Source organism: Malania oleifera, chromosome 9, assembly GCF_029873635.1.
Source record: "Malania oleifera isolate guangnan ecotype guangnan chromosome 9, ASM2987363v1, whole genome shotgun sequence".
In the NCBI taxonomy this organism is placed as follows: domain Eukaryota; kingdom Viridiplantae; phylum Streptophyta; class Magnoliopsida; order Santalales; family Ximeniaceae; genus Malania; species Malania oleifera.
In genome coordinates, this window is record NC_080425.1 from 92,511,807 (window position 1) to 92,529,640 (window position 17,834).

Sequence of the window (17,834 nt, forward strand, 5' to 3'; positions counted from 1 at the left end):
TCTATTAGTAGGGAGATTAGCAAGGAGGCATCTAGAATACATATAAAAGGGACTCCATAAGAAAGGTAAGACATCTTATTCATTCTCATTCACTTTTTAATCATTGCAATCATATAATCATTTTAAATTCCCCCTCTAAGCTATTTTTTCTTCATTCTTAGCTGGTGATTGAGGTATGATGATTCAAATTCTCCCATACAAATTTTGGCAACATTAAATTGAGAGAACAGGCATTCTACCAGCATCAAAGGCCAAAAGCCAACTTGTGGACAATGGTCACATTTTTTTTTTCAGTTTCAAATTTCATTGTCGATCTAGTCTGTCTATTTTTTTTTCCAAACAAAATATGAATCATTCAGTCGTATCTTCAGTGATTTAACCCACGAATGACATGACCTGCTGAGTTTGTAGTGTGTGCACGAGTCAAACTGTTACCCATGATAAAAAAAAATAAAACTATAAAGATATCAACAGGGTAAGGCATTAAAATATATCATATAATTTGGCTCAAGACTTTTGCGTAAAGTTTATATTTATCTTCGCAGAGAAGATAAAAAGAAAAATGTGTTGGTAACGCGGATGATTTACCCAGTTCAACAGTAATTGACATCTCAGAATCAAAATATCACTATTTGAATCTAAAACTATTCCAAGAATCCATAGAGTGACACAAATTCAACTAGCCTCCAAAAGCCTGTATTTTTTCTATAGGTAACTTTCAAAAAGTTTGGGTGGTCATATAATACACTGGAAAGACTTCTTCAGAGGTTGACATTATAAGTGAATCTTGGGTTTCAAGGAACTTAACAAAATTTTTAACAGGACTTCCTTCAGATATAGGAACGAAGTCCAACTGAAATTGCTGATTTTTGAGATCCCAAATCTAGACCTATCACTCTGACATTAACTACAGATGAGAGAGAGAGAGAGAGAGGGCTAGCAGGTGAAATAGAAGAGAATAGTGAACTAGCATTTTCATTTCCAGCATTATTACATGATTTTCCGGCCTTTCACAGGTTATATACTACATTACACCCAGTAATTGACTTCTGCCTTTCCACATGATGACATCGTTGGCATCACTGGCACCGCCAAAACCAGTAGATGTGAAAAAAAATTCCATCATTTTCCTCTTCACTTTTCCATTTTCTTTTCCTCTCCAACAAGATGAAACTGTTTGAGCTTTAGGATCCAAAACATCACTCCCCAAGTTACTCATCCTTCTTGCATGAGACCATTACCGTGTCAACCTAGATACCAAGAAAGAACCAGCCATGCTCAATAACCACCAGAGAAGTTTGGCACTTCCATTTGAGCCAGCTTTTGGTCAGTTGGCATCACCTGAAACAAATGCACAAGACTGCCAAATCCACAACAAATTCAAGAATAGAAACCGATCTTCATTAGGAAAACCATCAACATGACTATTCTGTCTTGTTTTCCTCATTTGAAATGCTTTCAAGTAACACACCATTGTCAACATCCATGAGAACTCCCGAATCTGCCTCCCCTTTCAAACTACTCCCAGGTGGTAAATCCCCATTCTGACCATTTGTGAGGATTTCCATTGTTGTAGCCTCCTCCGACTTGCTTTCAGGTAGCGAATCCTGAAAAACACGACTTTCAGAGGCAGGCATATTGGCATCACCTGCATGGTCTGGGGATGTTGAATCCTGCCGGCTGTTTTGCTGCTCAGATGAACCCATGGATGGAGCTACTTGTCCCGAATAAGCTGAAATCTGATCAAATTGCTGTTTCATAGCCCGTGCCTGATATCAAGTGCAGAATGGTACTAGATATCAACTTCAAACATAGTGAATTGGACAATTACAGCTAAAAATATTAAGAAGGCAACAATTGCTAGGCCATGCACAAGACACTGCCCACTGACTCCCAAAACAAGCTGTGGCAGCTGGCATATGATCTTACTAAACATTTGATGGGCCCAGTCGCTAGCCATTTTTTGCAGAAAGCCCAAATTATGCACAAGGCTTAACTTGTTTAAGATATTAGCTAGCTAGAAATTTATAGAAGTTTTAACTAGAAACAAATGCATCCAAATTAATACAAGGTTCAAGTGTCAATGACAAGTGACAAAAGTTCAAGACAAACAGAAATAAAATTTTATAAAAAATGTGCCAAGATGTGCTAAAGAACTTTAGCAACTTAAAAAGAAAAAAAAAAGGACTAAATTAACAAAGTAAAGAGTAAGAAAGAAGAAACACAAGACTTGAAAACTCGTTTTCTATTTTTAAAAGGGGGACTATACACATTGACATAAGCACTTTCCCACAGCCTTCAGGTACAAGGGAGAACAAAAGCATTTTGAAAATAGATGTGAGAAAATTCAAAAGCATCCGGGCAGAGAGCACTACACGCAAATCAAGCTAAATGCAAGCAACTTCAAAACAACTCACCAGAAGCTCTAGCTCAAGTGAACAGCTATAAAGTTCAGGTTGAGTTTGAGTAGCTTGATCACAATTCTAGTAGAGCTCCAGTTTGTTAATACTTGAACGGCATACAAGCCTAAACAAGTACTGCTTTTTTATATGTTTGCAATATATTTCACATATAGTATATATGTGTGTGTGCATGAGTCATATAGTGTGTGTGGGGGGGCGAGAGAGAGAGAGTGTAAAAGACACAGTTTTAAACCCTGAATCAGAGTGGCTGGTCCAAAGGTGTTGGACCAGAACCAGTCCCATTACCAGTCCAAGTTACACCATATTGTTGCATAAAATGGAAATTAGGCCAAACCAGGTCAATTTGGCATAACTTGGCCAAACTTGGAGGACCATCCAGATTGACCCAGCGGCTGACACAAAAAATTATAAATCTAGTTCCTGGCACATGATTAATTTGTACAAGCATCTATTCTACAAATTAATTGATATGAATTGACATACATATTCATTAATAGTCTAGATCAGGATACATACTTATCCATCTAGGTGTCTAGAGATATACTTCATCTCAAGTTGGAGCCTGATACGTTTAGATCTAGTCAGGCTTTGTGAATAAATGCTGAATATAATGTATGTGCATGCACAGAGTGCAATTGTTTTGTACTTTGTGTGCACACATATACACACATTGTATCTAATAATAATCAATAACCTCTTCAGATAAATAACAATTTTCAAAAATAATAGGAAAATTTCATACAAAACTAGGACTGCTTGTTTGCTGATGTTTATTGTTTTTGGCTTTGATTTGCTTATAGGTAACTGTGACAATTTTTTGCACATGGGTGACGTTACTGGTTTGGCTCATTGTGGTTTGACCAGGTTGGTCACCATTCTTGGTTTTAAAAACATGGCATAGAACAGTAGCGTACCCTACATTAATCCTTTCCGCAATTATATATAAAAGACTCAGCAATTGGGATACATAGAACTTAAGTATGCCAAGTATGTATTTGAGGCCGAGCTAAATCGAGTTTCGAGCAGCAAGTTTTTGAGTCCCAGAATCAAAAGGCCAAAACACGGAAATCTGTGTGAGCTTACAGGATTTGGGTTGCTTGAAAATCTTCAAATCAGCTTTTTTTTTTCCTTCTTTCAGTCGGTCCAAAAATCAAGAGTCAAGACCTACCCCTGACCCCGCAGCAACAAGGCTGTTCACTTGGCTCTTCAAGGAGCAGTGGGGTTCCAGTTCAGCATGAGGTGAAGTGGAGTTTGAGTTCACAAAACTCTGGAGATGCATCCTCTTAGAAAGGGAGGCAAGACTCAGAAGCAAATCACGGATAAGGTTATGGCAGTGTTGGAACGGCAGTGAGCGTGGAATCTTCAAATGGACCTCCAATTGATGGTGCGTTGATTTTTTTGAGTTTGGTGGAGAATCAGAAAAGCCACAATCAGAATCTACAGTAGCAGGAATCCAAATGAAAGTCCTTTGATAATGCAGCTATTGTAACAAAGAGAATAAAAAATCAAGAGCAGGTGTGGAGAATGTCTTGGATGTGGATAAGGGACCTGTTTGGGCTGGTATCTCCAAAGTTTATAATCAGGGACTGGCTAATACAAGCGCTGCTTTGATGTGAAAAGTGTTTGAATAGAGACCAGTTAATACAGATGCGAGGACAAGCAAATATATAGAGAGGAATAAGGATGCAAGTTTTACTTCTGTGGAGAGTGACAATGTGACAGATGTATCAGAAGAGAAGGTTAGGGAGAGAAAACTCGTAGAGGTTAAAAAGAATTGGAGTGATTATTCTGATGATGATAGTAATTATAATACATAATAGTGAGTTTACACGTGATAGTGGTTTGTCAGTAGATGAAGTTTGTGAAGAATTTGTATGTGGCTCAGATTCAATGGACTTATTGGGTGAAAATCCCAGGGCATCTGCAACAATGTTAGAAGGACTAGAAGCTATTCCTTCCACTAGGGCTGTTCAATCAGTTGGTTGGGAGTGAAAATTAGAGAATCAACCAAAGTTATGTAAGAACCCACCACTCAACCAGCTGACATGGTCAGTACACTAGTGTAAAATATCAAAACCAAAAGAAATCAATCAGATTCTGAAATCCTCCAATTGAGAGAATAGAAGGTAGGAAATGAAGTGAAGCTACAAATATACAATGCTTATAGAGGCCCTCATCTCAAGACTCAAAGCCTTTATCTTATGGAGAGCACCAAGAATTGAACACCCATATAAAAGAACCTAGTTTCGAGCAGTGACCATGAACAGAGCTGTCAAGAAGCTTATGCAGGAGGGTTTGAGGGTCCAGGCATCCAGGTGTCAAAAAGAGGGGGAAGAGGAAGAAAGATCAAGCCAGTGAAGGACTGAGTTCAAAGCCTGAGCCTGAGAATCAAGTCGTCGAGGAGTGAGGTCCAAGAGAGTGTAACTTGAGGCTGAGGGTCAAAGTCCTTGAGGAGCGATCCTAAGCCCAAGCTCTAATTGAAGCATTGGAGGACAAGAGGATGAGAGACTTGAGTGACCCATGACCAAATTAAGTTTAAGTGTTTATGTTGAAAAAAAAAAAATCAGTTTTTAGTTCCATCAATTTTTTTTGTTATCAAAATACAAAAACCAAACACCAATAATTGCCAATTTAAAAAAGTTAAACCAAACAGTACCATTTTCAACTGAATTGGGTCAGTTAGATTGATTAAAACGAACTTTTGCAAAGACCTAACATATCTTTTGCAAAGCCAACCTGTACTTGGCCTGCCCCAGTATCTATTGGGAAGGAAGTTAGTAAAAACTAAAAAGGATATAGAAGGTCAACAACTATTGAGAAGATGGGAGTACATCCCCCCACTTGAATCAATGGCTTAAGGCCTATCCTTGAGGGTATTACAGGCACTAGTTTGGGCATTCCATACATTGCTGCCATCCTTTGTGAGGTCAGCTGATCCCAGAGGCAAGAGGTCTGGGTGGTGGTAGAGTAAGGAACAAAAGGACAATGTGGACTAGCTAATTTAAAGTGCTCATTAATTATGATAGAAGGGGTTGAAAAGGGGTTTGTCTTAGCTGCATAAGGTTTTCTTTTCTTATTTTCCTTTATGCTTTATATTAGTTTTTTGAGTGAGGACTTCTTGTCTTCCTGTTGATTGTAGTTTCTCTTTACTCCCTATTAATAAATTTCTTTTATTATCAAAAATAAAAAGAAAAAGAAAAGCTGAGTTCCATTCTTCCAATATGATGGCACAAATTCCAAAGATTAATGTATAGCAAACTTAGCAGTTCAAGTTTGTGCCCAAAAAGATGGAAAGAGAAGGCAGGAAGAAATGAGGATTGGTATCTGTTGAAATAAAAGCGGAGTTCATTCTTACAACCAGCTCTTTGGATCACCAAGTCAAGTGAAAGGTCCCTACTCAAAATTTTGGCCTCAAAAGCCCTATGAATTCACCTCATCTCTCATTTTGAAGTAGCCACCCCAAGGACACTCCACTCAAAAACACAAAATTTAAAACAAGGAATCACTGTGCTCCTCTGTACAGCAAATAAAAAATCACTAAGGATACAAAAGTATCATCAATAATATACCGTAATCACGAGTCGATAAAAAACACAGGACTTTCACAAGATAATAAAAATAGTTGATTATAACACCAAAGTCTACAACATTAGACTTTCAACCAGGATATTCCGCCCCTTCAGTTGCACTAATGCAACTAATTAGTTAAATGGATACTTTGTTAAAGCTGCCATGAATATGATATCGAATGACTAATTTAATATGGATTCTATTTGATGGCATGAGATGCACATGTAGTCAATCACTAACAGCCTCTCACCTTAAATGTAAGCCTCAGATCAACTAAGAATTGAGGTTAATCCTCTAAAGCTTTTCAAAGATTCTTGCCCTTTGAAAGAGTATGGCACTGCTGAGTACAAAAAGGCTAAGCTATATCCTACTTGTTGACAAGTTTGATGAGAAGTTTGTTGCAATTTAAAATTGAAGCATTGATGAAGTATTTTATATGACCAGGAATTAAAGTAGCCTCACTATAATAATAATACTAGAAGTGAAGTAATACCTGATAGATCTGATGTATTTTAAAATTGATGATGCTAGCCATCTCTTCAACCCCACTGACAAGATGTATAGATCCAGTATCTTCAACATGGCGCTCCGTGAATGGTATACTCTCACTCAAATTTAATGCAAGGCAATCAGGTCTCTGAAGCAGAAGTTGAAATGTAGGTTGTAGCTCATAGCATTGTTCAAACAAAGACCGGCGGCAAAACACGTACAAACCAAGACGAGCACGAGACATGGCAACAACCAATCTTCTAACATCACGAAGGTGGCCAACAAAGCGAGTACGCACAAGAGAAAGTAAGATGTAATCATTTTGCTGACCTTGGAATTTATCAACTGTTGTAACCTGTGAATTCAAGATAAAAGAAAGCACCAACATATGAACAAGGCCCCAAAGAATCCGCTAAAACCAATTAGATTCAATAAATAAACTAATTCTATGAATATATGTATATAAAAGAAACCGACAGCTCCCACCAGAGTCAAATTTTTTGGTCTTTTCCAACCTGATCAAGAGTAGGAATGTAGAAGAATTCACATTGGTGGAACTCCTGCCTCGTTCTGCCCGTATAAGGGCAGATTTGGTAGTTCCCTGAACAAATTAGGGCCAGTAGTTGGGATAAATTTTGTGATTCAAGTTGAATTTGGGGCAATAAGTGGAAACTGTTCTCCCGCCCAGAATATTCCTATGCTTAACAGACAGCTTCCCTGAATACCCTTACACCAAAACAAAACCCCCCACCCCAAATCCGCCATGAATATAAATAAACAAATATATGCATGCATGTAAATCTGTGTTATATGTGTGTATAAGTAAAGTATTTTCATTCAATTGTTCATAGCTACCTAATGTATTGATGTCATTTTATTTTATATTATTCTGCTAGTAATGTTAGCTTTGATCAGCACTATAGTTATATTAAAGTAAAATAAGTTATTTTATTTTAATAACATAAAGACATAAATATTGTTGTTTTTTTTCTTTTTTCAAATCCTGTATGTTTTTTTCCAAATGATCAGAGGTGGATTCAGGGCTGCAGGCAGGATGGATTTCAATTATGCCCCTCCAGCTCCAAATCCACTCAGTTTTCATCCTTAATCAAGAGAAACCTCACCAGCTAAACTACAACACAAACCATTTGAAAACAGAACAAAAAGAATTATTCCCCAAATGGTGATTCACCAAATCAAGTAAAAATGCAATCTGTACATGGGTTATTGGTTGGGAGATTTCAACAATGTTTCTGCTGTACGTACAATAGTATAAGTCCCACCAATTTAAAAAAAAAAAAAAAACAGGACATCCTGACAACTGGCAATGTCACCCAAAACTTTAAGGAGGAATTATCATGATAGCATACCTTGCTTGGTGGTCCAATGAAATCATATGGAACACAACGTCTGTTAATAACATCACGGATCAGAAGCTTTTGGCCATTGTAAGTCGTCAGGATAGATATCTTATTTGCAGGATACCCTAGTAAACGCATGTACATATAGACACTTACAACATATTCAGCCTCTCCCTCATTTTGATAGAACCAAGGCGAAGGGGCAGTCTCACCTCTCCCAAGGTAATCAGGTACATCTACCAACTGATAGTCATAGGAAAGGCCAGCATTTGCCCTATGAAAGATACCTCCCTCCTTTACATAAGGAAGGTCCCCTAGATCTCTATACCTCCAATTGTAAAGTTTGGCTATACTGGGCCTGGCTCTACCTTGGGCATTGAGCTCAATGTAAGGAATACCCAGGCGAACAAACCTTGTAAACAGACTCTGATCCATATGGCTGTACTTCTGGAAAGCCATATTCTTTACAACAGGAGGCAACTGGTGATGATCGCCAATCAATATACAGCGCTTAAGCCGTGCATAGCCATCTTCCTGCCTCTGGAGCAACATGGGGATGAAAGTTTCAATCTCCAAAATTTGTGCACTTTCTTCCATCAACAAGTTGTCATACTTGAATCCTAGCTGAAGAAAATCTTTCCTCTTTAAAGCAGCATGAGTGCATGTCATTGCCACAATTTTCGCCTGCTTGGTCATCAAGTAATTTGCTCGATCAGCTGTAGACTTCAGCAATTCAAATGCCCTACATTCTTCAAGCTCTTGGAACATAGTTTTAAGGTGACGAAAGCACCCCTTGGCTGCTCGCATGTCTTTCTCAAACGACTTGCCAGTAAATACTGGCTGAGGGGTGTTGGAGAAGAATTCCTTAAAAGGGAAACAGTCCTGAACAAATGTTGCTTTCTCTTGGTTCTCCGCACAAGCTGCAAGGAATTGCTCCCAGCGGGAGTAGACATGGAGCAACCAAAAGTATCCTGCAGTTTCACAAGTGTAACCTACATCCTCAGGCAGTTGAAGAGAACGTGCAAGCCTCTCTACTTCACTAAGCAGTTCTAACCGTCGCACCAGCATTGCATTTACCCGGCCTTGACGGCTGAAGTCAAGATCAGTTGCTAATTCTTGTTCACCCTGACCTAACCTAAGAAGATAGCGTGCTGGCACATCCCTCTGATGCATACCAATACACAATCAAAACAAAATTGTTACAAACTGTCACCAAATGATGGAACATGATAAAAGCATCATTACTAGAGAGGCGTTAAAAGAGCCATTTTTGCTGACAGAGCAACATCTCTTGGCATTTATCTCTAATGATCATACCTGCATTATCTTCTCAAAAAGATCATTCAAAGCCTGATTTGAATGGGTTATAATTAATGTTCTCTGAGAAGGGCAATTGTGATAAAGAACATTCAAGATTTGAACTGCGGTATCAGTCTTTCCCGTACCAGGAGGACCAACAACCATTGTTAGTCCTGGCTGAATACCTGAGATGATTGCTCCAATCTGTAGAACAAAAAATAAAATATAAATTAGTGACATTAGTCTATAATTCGTAAAGTGAATTATGATACCAACATTGATTTTCATTCAAAACACATTGCTTCAATGTTCTTAACATTGCATATGAAAAAGTCATCAGAAAGGCAGATTTGTGTATGTGTAACACTCTTGCCTATCCTCCCGAAAAAATAAAGATAAAAACAAATAAAAAAATACAAACACCCCCTACCAATCCCCCAGGAAAAAAAAATTGAAAGGAAGACTTTATATCAATTATTTGATCATGAAGCCCAACTAAAAGTTTTGTATACAGGTCCCCAGACAATGTTTTCTTCCAATATAACTATTGAAACAACCCCATCCCCCTCCCCCAAAAAAATCCAATATTAATGATGATGAAAAAAAAAAGTCTAAATTAAAATTAATATTTTGGATACACATTTCAAGTACAACTGTACGAATATAATTTTGTTCTGTTTCTAGTAAATATTGGTAAGACAAAACCTAAAGCAAACAATGCAACAATATAAGTACAACTACATCACAAGACTTCCAGTAGGACTGGTGCTATTGAACTATTATATCAATTCAATGCCAATGATCGAATAGAGAAACAAAGCAACATGTATAAGAATAATTATCTCATAAATCAGTATTGCATAGTTGAGATCACATCATAGGCCAAGTAAGGCACTAGTGAGGAGGAGCAAACTGGTTATTGTTAATGGTACTAGAAGAGGTAGTGAAGAAAAGATTTAATAGCTCTTAAGTTAGTCGAGGAAAACGCCCTTGATCATGTGAATTGGCGGAAAGGAATTAATATAGTCAACCCCACAGAGTGGGAATTGAGGCTGGTTTGAGTCCACACAGTTTCTAGAGTTGGGCAGGAACCTCTCCAGGGCTACGCTGTCAAAAAATTTATCCACTACTATTTTTTTTTTTTGGTTGGCAAGGCCAAAAAGATTAGAAAACAACTGCTAAAATCTAGAAGTTGCAAAAAAGCAGAGTGAACACTTCGAGGTGCAAGCCCCAGGTCAATAATCACCCCTGCTCAAAGAACCCAATGAGCAAAGGCATGGGCAGCACAACTAGCAGCACAAGGCACAGGAAACACCCACCTCTTCAGTCAGACTACTCAATTTTAGAAAATAAACGAGAGAAAATAAGAACTCCTCTGAATTTATCATGAAGTTGAAAACACGAGTTCCAATGGAACATTGATGCCCTTTAATATATTAAAATTTAGTCATAGCAGTGATTTATACCATGATTTATAGCATTTAGAACACATTATTAGAGGATATGTTGATGCCTACTCCATGAAGAAAATACCCACGATATGAAGGCATCAATTCTTTCACTTAGAATTGCAGATGCTTCATTTTATTTTTCCATATTTGATTTGTTTTCTATGGTAAGGCTATGCATTATCACAAAAATGTATAAATCAAAATTCATAAATCAATAAAAATGTAGTAAAAATGGCAACTCTCGCTCTCGCACTCGCTTTTGCTCAATCATTTTCGCTCTCGTTCTCCTTTCCAGTTTTCTCTCATTCATCTCAATGGAACAACCATATATTGGTGCGGAAGTGAACTTCCACAAATAAGTGCAAATTGTGATGGTCCCACATTGGATGTATACTAAGGAGATCTTAGGCTTATAATGATGGTTTGAGTTTCAACTATGTGAGACGCCTTTAATATGACAAACTCGGAAGGCCAATGGTCCAAAGCGGACAATACCTCACTGGAGTTGGCCCCAAGACCGTTACATTTGGAGCCACCCCAGGGGTACTATCATGTGGGTGGATATTACACAAAGGAGTTAGCCACTCTAATGAGTGTGTTAGAGATCAGACAGGAAAGCCCATAACAGTCCCACATTAAATGTGTACTAGGGAGATCTTGGGCTTATAAGGATGATTTAAGCCCCAACTATGTGAGGCACTTTTTATAGGAACCCATGAGGCCAGTGGGTCAAAGCGAATGATACCTCATAGAAGTTGGGCTCAAGACCATTACATTAGTCTATCATTGTCCCACATCGGATGTGTACTTGGGAGATCTTGGACTTATAAGGTTGGTTTGTGCTCCAACTATGCGAGACGCCTTCGATAAGACAAAATTGTGAGGCCAGTCACCACTCACCAGTGGACCAAAGAGGGCAATACCTCACCGAAGTTGATCCTAAGGCCGTTAGATTTGGTATCGAAACCACCCTAGGAGTACTATCATGTGGGTGGATCCTATACAGAGGTGAAAGCCACTTTGACAGGGATGACAAAGATCGGACAGGAGAATCTGTCACGGTCCCACATCGGATGTATGCTAGGGAGATCTTGAGCTTATAAGGTTGGTTTGGGCTCTAACTATGCAATGCGTCTTTTATAAAACAAACCCGTGAGGCCAGCGGGCCAAGCGGACAATACCTCATTAAAGTTGAGCCCAAGACTGTTACACAGATTGAGGACAAGTCCTTCAATGTGCAACTAGAAAAGGTTGGGGTAGGGAGTTAAAGTTCATCTCAAGGAGAAGACCCAAAATCGCAGCCAATGGATCCAAACTCCCCTGTCGGCGGCTGCTAGATGGTTTTGAGATTACTTGCCTTGTCGTGTATCAAAATCAGAGAAGAAAACAGTTATGCAAAGTTCGGCAATGTAAAGGTTAGGTAAAGATTAGATCAAATTAGAAGGGTAAATTTATGAGATTCAGCTTTTGATTGAACGGCAAGAGTTATGCAATTTTCATTCCTGGAAGTGGGCAAAGTTGGGCCAGTAGGCTGAGATTGTAGCAAGAGTTGCAGATCACTGTGGGTTTGGAAAAGATGAGTACAGTTGTGGCTCAGTATTCAGTGAATCATAACAGCCATTGCTGGAAGGAGCTCCAAGCCAGATGTTCAGAGACAAAGAAGGGTGGGTGGAGACAACGTGGGAGTAGTAGAGGTTCCCAAATGGTGAATGCCAGAGTGGTGGCAGGTGGTGGTCCAGGAGTTCTTGGAAAAGCTACAGTTTCTAAAGGGAAGGGATGACCAAATAACGCTCCAGAGTGTGGAGTGGGCTTCAAACAGGCTGGGCCAAATGTCCTTAACATCATCCATTGGGCCTGATTACTGGGAAATAAACCAGGGCTTTTAAGGGAGATCTGACCCAATTACAGCTCATTGGGCTCTTAAAGGAAGCTTTTAAGGGTTTTGAGATCTCAAATGCCAGAATGGGGCTGTTTCATCTTCAGTAGCCCAAGCTCCAGGGGAATAAAGAGGCTGCAAAGTTGAGTACACCTCAAGCCCAACAGCTATTTCAGCAGATTGGGAGTAATGAGGGTTGCACACATGAGGCTCATGACAGGGTGGGCTTCAAAAAGGAGGGGACAGCAGGTACAGTGGGCAAAGCAGGCAGAAGGAGGAAGCAGAGCTTCGTACCAACTCCATGGTGAAATGAGTTATGCCAGCATACAGCATGTATCCTCTTCCGGAGGGAAGAAAGATGAAGGAATTTTATGAGATCTGACAAGCCCTTCTTTGGAGGATGGTCTCAATGCGCAGGAGAAGATAATATGATTGGATCAGGCTGGGAATCAAGATAGTGTGAGTTCAAGTAATAAGAAGATGGGGATGGATAAGGAGACAAAATCTCAGATCACCTGAAAGTCAGTATAACCACAGGTTTATTCTGACGGGGGTAGAATAGTATGGAAGAAAAAGACTACTTAACTGAGAGGTATTCTAATGCAGATGCAAGGAAAGTTAAGATCTCAAAGAGGCATAGCGATGCCAGTTTTTACATCAAGGAGCCTTCAATTGGGTCGAAAAATTGATCTACCGAAAAAGTTAGTGAAGGAATTTCTATTGGGAAGAAGAAATGAGGTGATCTTTCAGAAGAGGAGGATGACTTGGACTGTGATTTTGATTATGATGGAGGGCTAATCATCGAAAGAGGTTCATTACGGGTTTGTATCAGATTCTTCTGATTTTCTGGGCAATTCTTCCTTTAAGCAACTATCTCTGTCAGAAATTTTAGAAGGAATTTTAGGTCAAAGAAATATGAAATAGATAACGCTAAGCAGACTGAGCCTGATCCAGGCTCCCATATTCAGCATTTGCTAGATAAAATGGGCTTGAAAGCTAATTCAGAGGTCAAAAAGATCTGCTCGGATGCTGGTAGAAGTAAGGCTACAGAAGGTCAAAGGGAGTAGCAAATTTGCAAAGCTCTATTAACTATAACGGAAAGGGTCTGAAAAAGGATATCTTTGGTAGTGCTTGTTAGGTCTTTGGGGCGGTGGGCAATTATGTTTTGGGGTTGTTTTGTTTTCTTCAATTTTAGAGTTCTTTTTTAGATGCCTGGCCTCTTTTGCTTGTATACTCTTTATCCCTTAATATATCTTCTTTTTATCTTTTAAAAAATAGAAAAGTAAAATTGTAGTTTTTAAAATAGTTGCCTATTGTTAAAGGATTCAATTTACTCTATTAAAGCCTGGTTTTTCTGCTATGGTGCTTTTCAATTCAAATTCCTTTCCTTCCATCACAAATGATATTTCATTTCCTTTCATCACAAAAGAAATAAATAGTAACTATATGCAACCTTTTCCAGATTAATAGTGAATATTACATTACAAGGTAAGCTTTCTTAAGCACATGCCCTCTACTGCTTATTCAGGAGATTATATGAAGTTAACAATATCTAAAATTAAAGATTATATGCTTAATCTCATACAAAATGAAGTAAATTCACTAAATGAGTAGCAGCATCACCATTGAAGCAGGATGAAACATCCTTTACCACAGTGATTAGCATACAAACTTGGATTCCTAATGATTTTTAGAAAATGTGCACAATGGAAAGCACCAACTTGATGAAACATATCAAAAACCAAACTCCTGAAAAAACATTGAATACTTAAATGGAGCAGCAACGTACCTGTGTGGGCGTAAATCTCACTGAATTCTGTTTTGGCTGATCTTGGGGATAAGGACCTGGATCAGGAGGGATGTATGCTTCAACAACAAGTCTTTCCTTGTCAGAGCCAGCATCTACCATACTGACATCATTCATTGAAGCTATTGTAGACTTGTTATTTCCTGGAAGAGCATGAGTGTTGCCTTTCAATGTCCTGGGAAGCCTAATCCGAAAAGGGGGACTTGGATGCATGTTTTCTGTGCCATCTGGATTTATAAAACAAACCTAAAAAATGACACAAATTTTTACATTATTCTTTACAGCATGATAACAATCATCCGTGATTCCACTGCATCAAAAGGATACGGGTCAAAGGCACAAGAAAAGTAACCTGATAATCCGAAAAACTCTCTCTCAAGTGATCTGCATCAAGAAAAGTATCTTTGAAATCTACCATCTCCAGAAGATCAGGCATATTAGTCCATTGTGCAGCAGAAGGATTCCCATAACCAAGAAATATATTGTGCAACCAGTCAGGTACAATACAGGTTTCATTCATAAGATCTCGTATGGATTCCAAAATTGCTTTAAAATTATTTTCCTTGGGTTTCCTCCTCATCAATATATTGAATGTCCCATAAACGTCTTCTGCACCTTTCTCAGCAATATCAGTGACATCCATGTGGTATTGTGCCGTATCCAGAGCGATGGTCACAGTTCTCAGTTCACCTTTTGGTGGCTTCCACTCGTCCCGTTTTATTCTCCCAGTGAAATCATTCATGAGAGCTCCCTCCTCATCACGTATCTCAATAACTTCACATCCACGTACGTACTGAAGTCCAAGCCTCTGCGGCACACTGGCCTTTGCAGCTTCCTCTTCACTTAGTGGCTCAAATGAGGGACGAATGGAAAGCAAAAATAAAACATCATGCTCTTTAAGGGCATTCCATTCTGATCTTATTTGCGCTTTATAACTAGATATGCTAAAAGTAACTTCTGCTGTCACAGATGCTGGCTTAACTTCACCAATGTTTGGCTGCTTGACCTCAGTAATCCTAAATTCTTTAATTGGCACAGCCATTCTTGACCAACCACGAAAAGCAGAATCCCCCTCACTATTGATGTAGGCAAGGAGGTGTGGTACAGCCTCCTGAATATCCTCGCGAATCTCATATGTTGATTCAAGCCGGAAGAGGTTGAAATTTCTTAACAGATAATCATGTAAGGTTAAAAATTGTAGATTAAGTTTTGGAAGAGCCAAACACCCTTCCCCAGAGTAATTGATACTCGGTACAACACTTTCATCCCACATAATCTGCTCATTTGGGTAAAGTGGGAGAGCATTTATTGCTTCTTTTTGAGACTGATGTTTCTCAAAAAATGAAATCATGACTTCAATAAGAAAATCAACCCGTTCGGACCAGGGATCTTCCTTTGAAACCAGTTTGAGCTGAAATAAGGGGGCAAAATTCAGCCACTAAAAGACATAATATACAATGTTCCAACATTTAAGATATTCACAACAATAGCTCTACATATACACATGCCACAGAGTCCTACACACACCTGTACACATAGAGCAGGCTAAATTCATAACACAAAAAAAAAAAAAATACATCTTTGTTAATTGCATAGAACTAAAGCAAACAGTAAGAGAAACTAGATTTAAACAACATAATGGTAAAGTGAAACTGGAAAGACACATTAATTTTTTTTCCCTTAATTTATGCACACATTTAACTAGAAAGAAGCAACTCTTGGGACCTCATAATACATCCTTTTTCTTCCCCCCTCCCCCCCCCCCCCGGCGCGGGGGGTCAGCTACGGTTCTAAAAAATTAGAGAATGCAATTAAATGCAAAATTTAACTCACATTCAGCTGGTTTATGCCTATAATATCAGAAAATAAATTAAACTGTCTTCATTACTCCTATATTAAAAATAAAAAAAAATTAAATAAAAAAAGAAAAGATTGGAAGGGCAAAATATTTTCCAGGAATAGACAAGATTTCATATGTGCAAACACAGATACACTACATTTTTTTCTCCATCCACATGTGTATAACCACTAAAAGCCTCCATTGCTATCAAATTAGCATATAATTGCGCAAGCTGTGTAAAGTGGGCTTGATAACTATCCACCCAACATCAACCCTTGCCCCCCAGGTTAACCCATACAACCCAGCCCATAGTTCACAGAACATAGATGGCAGGGAAAAAATAAATAAATGAAAGAATGAACCCAATGATCACCAAATATGACACGACACTTCTAAAACTCCATATAAAACAGCTTGCTGCTGTTCTTCTACTTTAGTCATTAGCTAATACAAATGTATTGAGAGTGAAAATAAAGCTTCAGATATAATTGGGAGAGAAAAATGTGATCTTGATTGTGCACATAAAAGATATTTTTAACAGGACTCATGTCCATCACTGATAATCAGAAAACTATATAAAAATAAAAGTTCTGGATTGATTACACAACTGCTACGGGCATCAATATGAAAATAAATGGAGAACAATGCTCTAAATAACCACACAAAGCTTAACTAAATAGAATTTAGTATAACCACATAAATCGCATAAAATACAATAGAAATCAATTTGTGGAAATACAAAAGAATATGATGCCTAAACTCAGACAAGTTAATCAGTTCCTTTACATACCTTACAGCAGACTAAGTCTTTCAATTCTTCAGGAGAAAGTACAGACAATTTCTTTGAAAGATCAATGCGCTTGTGAATCGCACCAATGTTGGCCAGTGCCAGTTCCCGCAACTGTACGGGTCAGAAGGAGCAAACAGAAAAGAAAATGATAAGATATTTTTGCAAATACATATATGAACAACTAATTAGTTATAAAATTGGTTAATTTGTTTACAAAGCAAGAATCTTATCCAGTGAGAACCCATAGCATAACTTCTTGTCAACAGACCTTGGGAATCTTCTTAAAAGCCAGTAACTGGAAAGACTGAAAACGATCATAATGAGATTGGAGCACCTCATCATCGTTGAGTTGTGTCCCTACATGATCATTGATCTCAAAACCCTCATAGAACTGTAGCAAGTCAACCAATTGAGCAAATAATTTCCCTTTTTCATGAGTATAAAGATCACTTAAGTGGCATTTGGCAACAACAGCTACATCAGACACAAGAGGCCTCAGATATCTGCATCCATGCAGGGCCACAAGCCCAAAAAAGGCACAACAAAAAAAGGTCAGAAAAGGCAAAATCAAGAAGAAACTAGGTACAGCAAAATATAACAAACTGCTCAAAGAGGCCAATCATTCTTATAAATAATAAATAAATAAAAATAATAATGGCCCATCATTCATGATACAAAGCACTTTAACTGGCACTTTGAAACAACTGAATCATCCAAAAAAAGCTTCAGAAAACGACAGTCAGCGCATGGAAAGTAAAGAGAGAAGAGGTGAAGGATGAAGAAAACCATAAAAAAAAAGTTCAACTATTGAGGCTGGGGTCAATTAACCCAAGTCTGGTGGATTCTCACAGAAATTTTTTTAAAAGAATCTGACAATTATAGCTAAATTCCACGATATAATATCTACCAAAACGCACAGACCTGCATA

General features: G+C 38.4%; 1 protein-coding gene across 1 annotated transcript in view; it reads right to left on the reverse strand.

Moving 5' to 3' along the window:
- Nucleotides 1-953: 953 nt before the first annotated feature.
- The window catches only part of LOC131163848 (uncharacterized), a 34,544-nt gene continuing 17,663 nt past the window's right edge, over nucleotides 954-17,834 (reverse strand). Inside the window, exons 7-14 of the mRNA XM_058120644.1 lie at nucleotides 17,175-17,409; nucleotides 16,907-17,017; nucleotides 14,629-15,687; nucleotides 14,259-14,522; nucleotides 9,161-9,346; nucleotides 7,853-9,007; nucleotides 6,487-6,837; nucleotides 954-1,769 (exon numbers count right to left, since the gene is read on the reverse strand). Coding sequence (XP_057976627.1) covers nucleotides 1,425-1,769; nucleotides 6,487-6,837; nucleotides 7,853-9,007; nucleotides 9,161-9,346; nucleotides 14,259-14,522; nucleotides 14,629-15,687; nucleotides 16,907-17,017; nucleotides 17,175-17,409 — 3,706 coding nt within the window. The 3' untranslated portion in view covers nucleotides 954-1,424. The remainder of the gene's footprint in view (nucleotides 1,770-6,486; nucleotides 6,838-7,852; nucleotides 9,008-9,160; nucleotides 9,347-14,258; nucleotides 14,523-14,628; nucleotides 15,688-16,906; nucleotides 17,018-17,174; nucleotides 17,410-17,834) is intronic.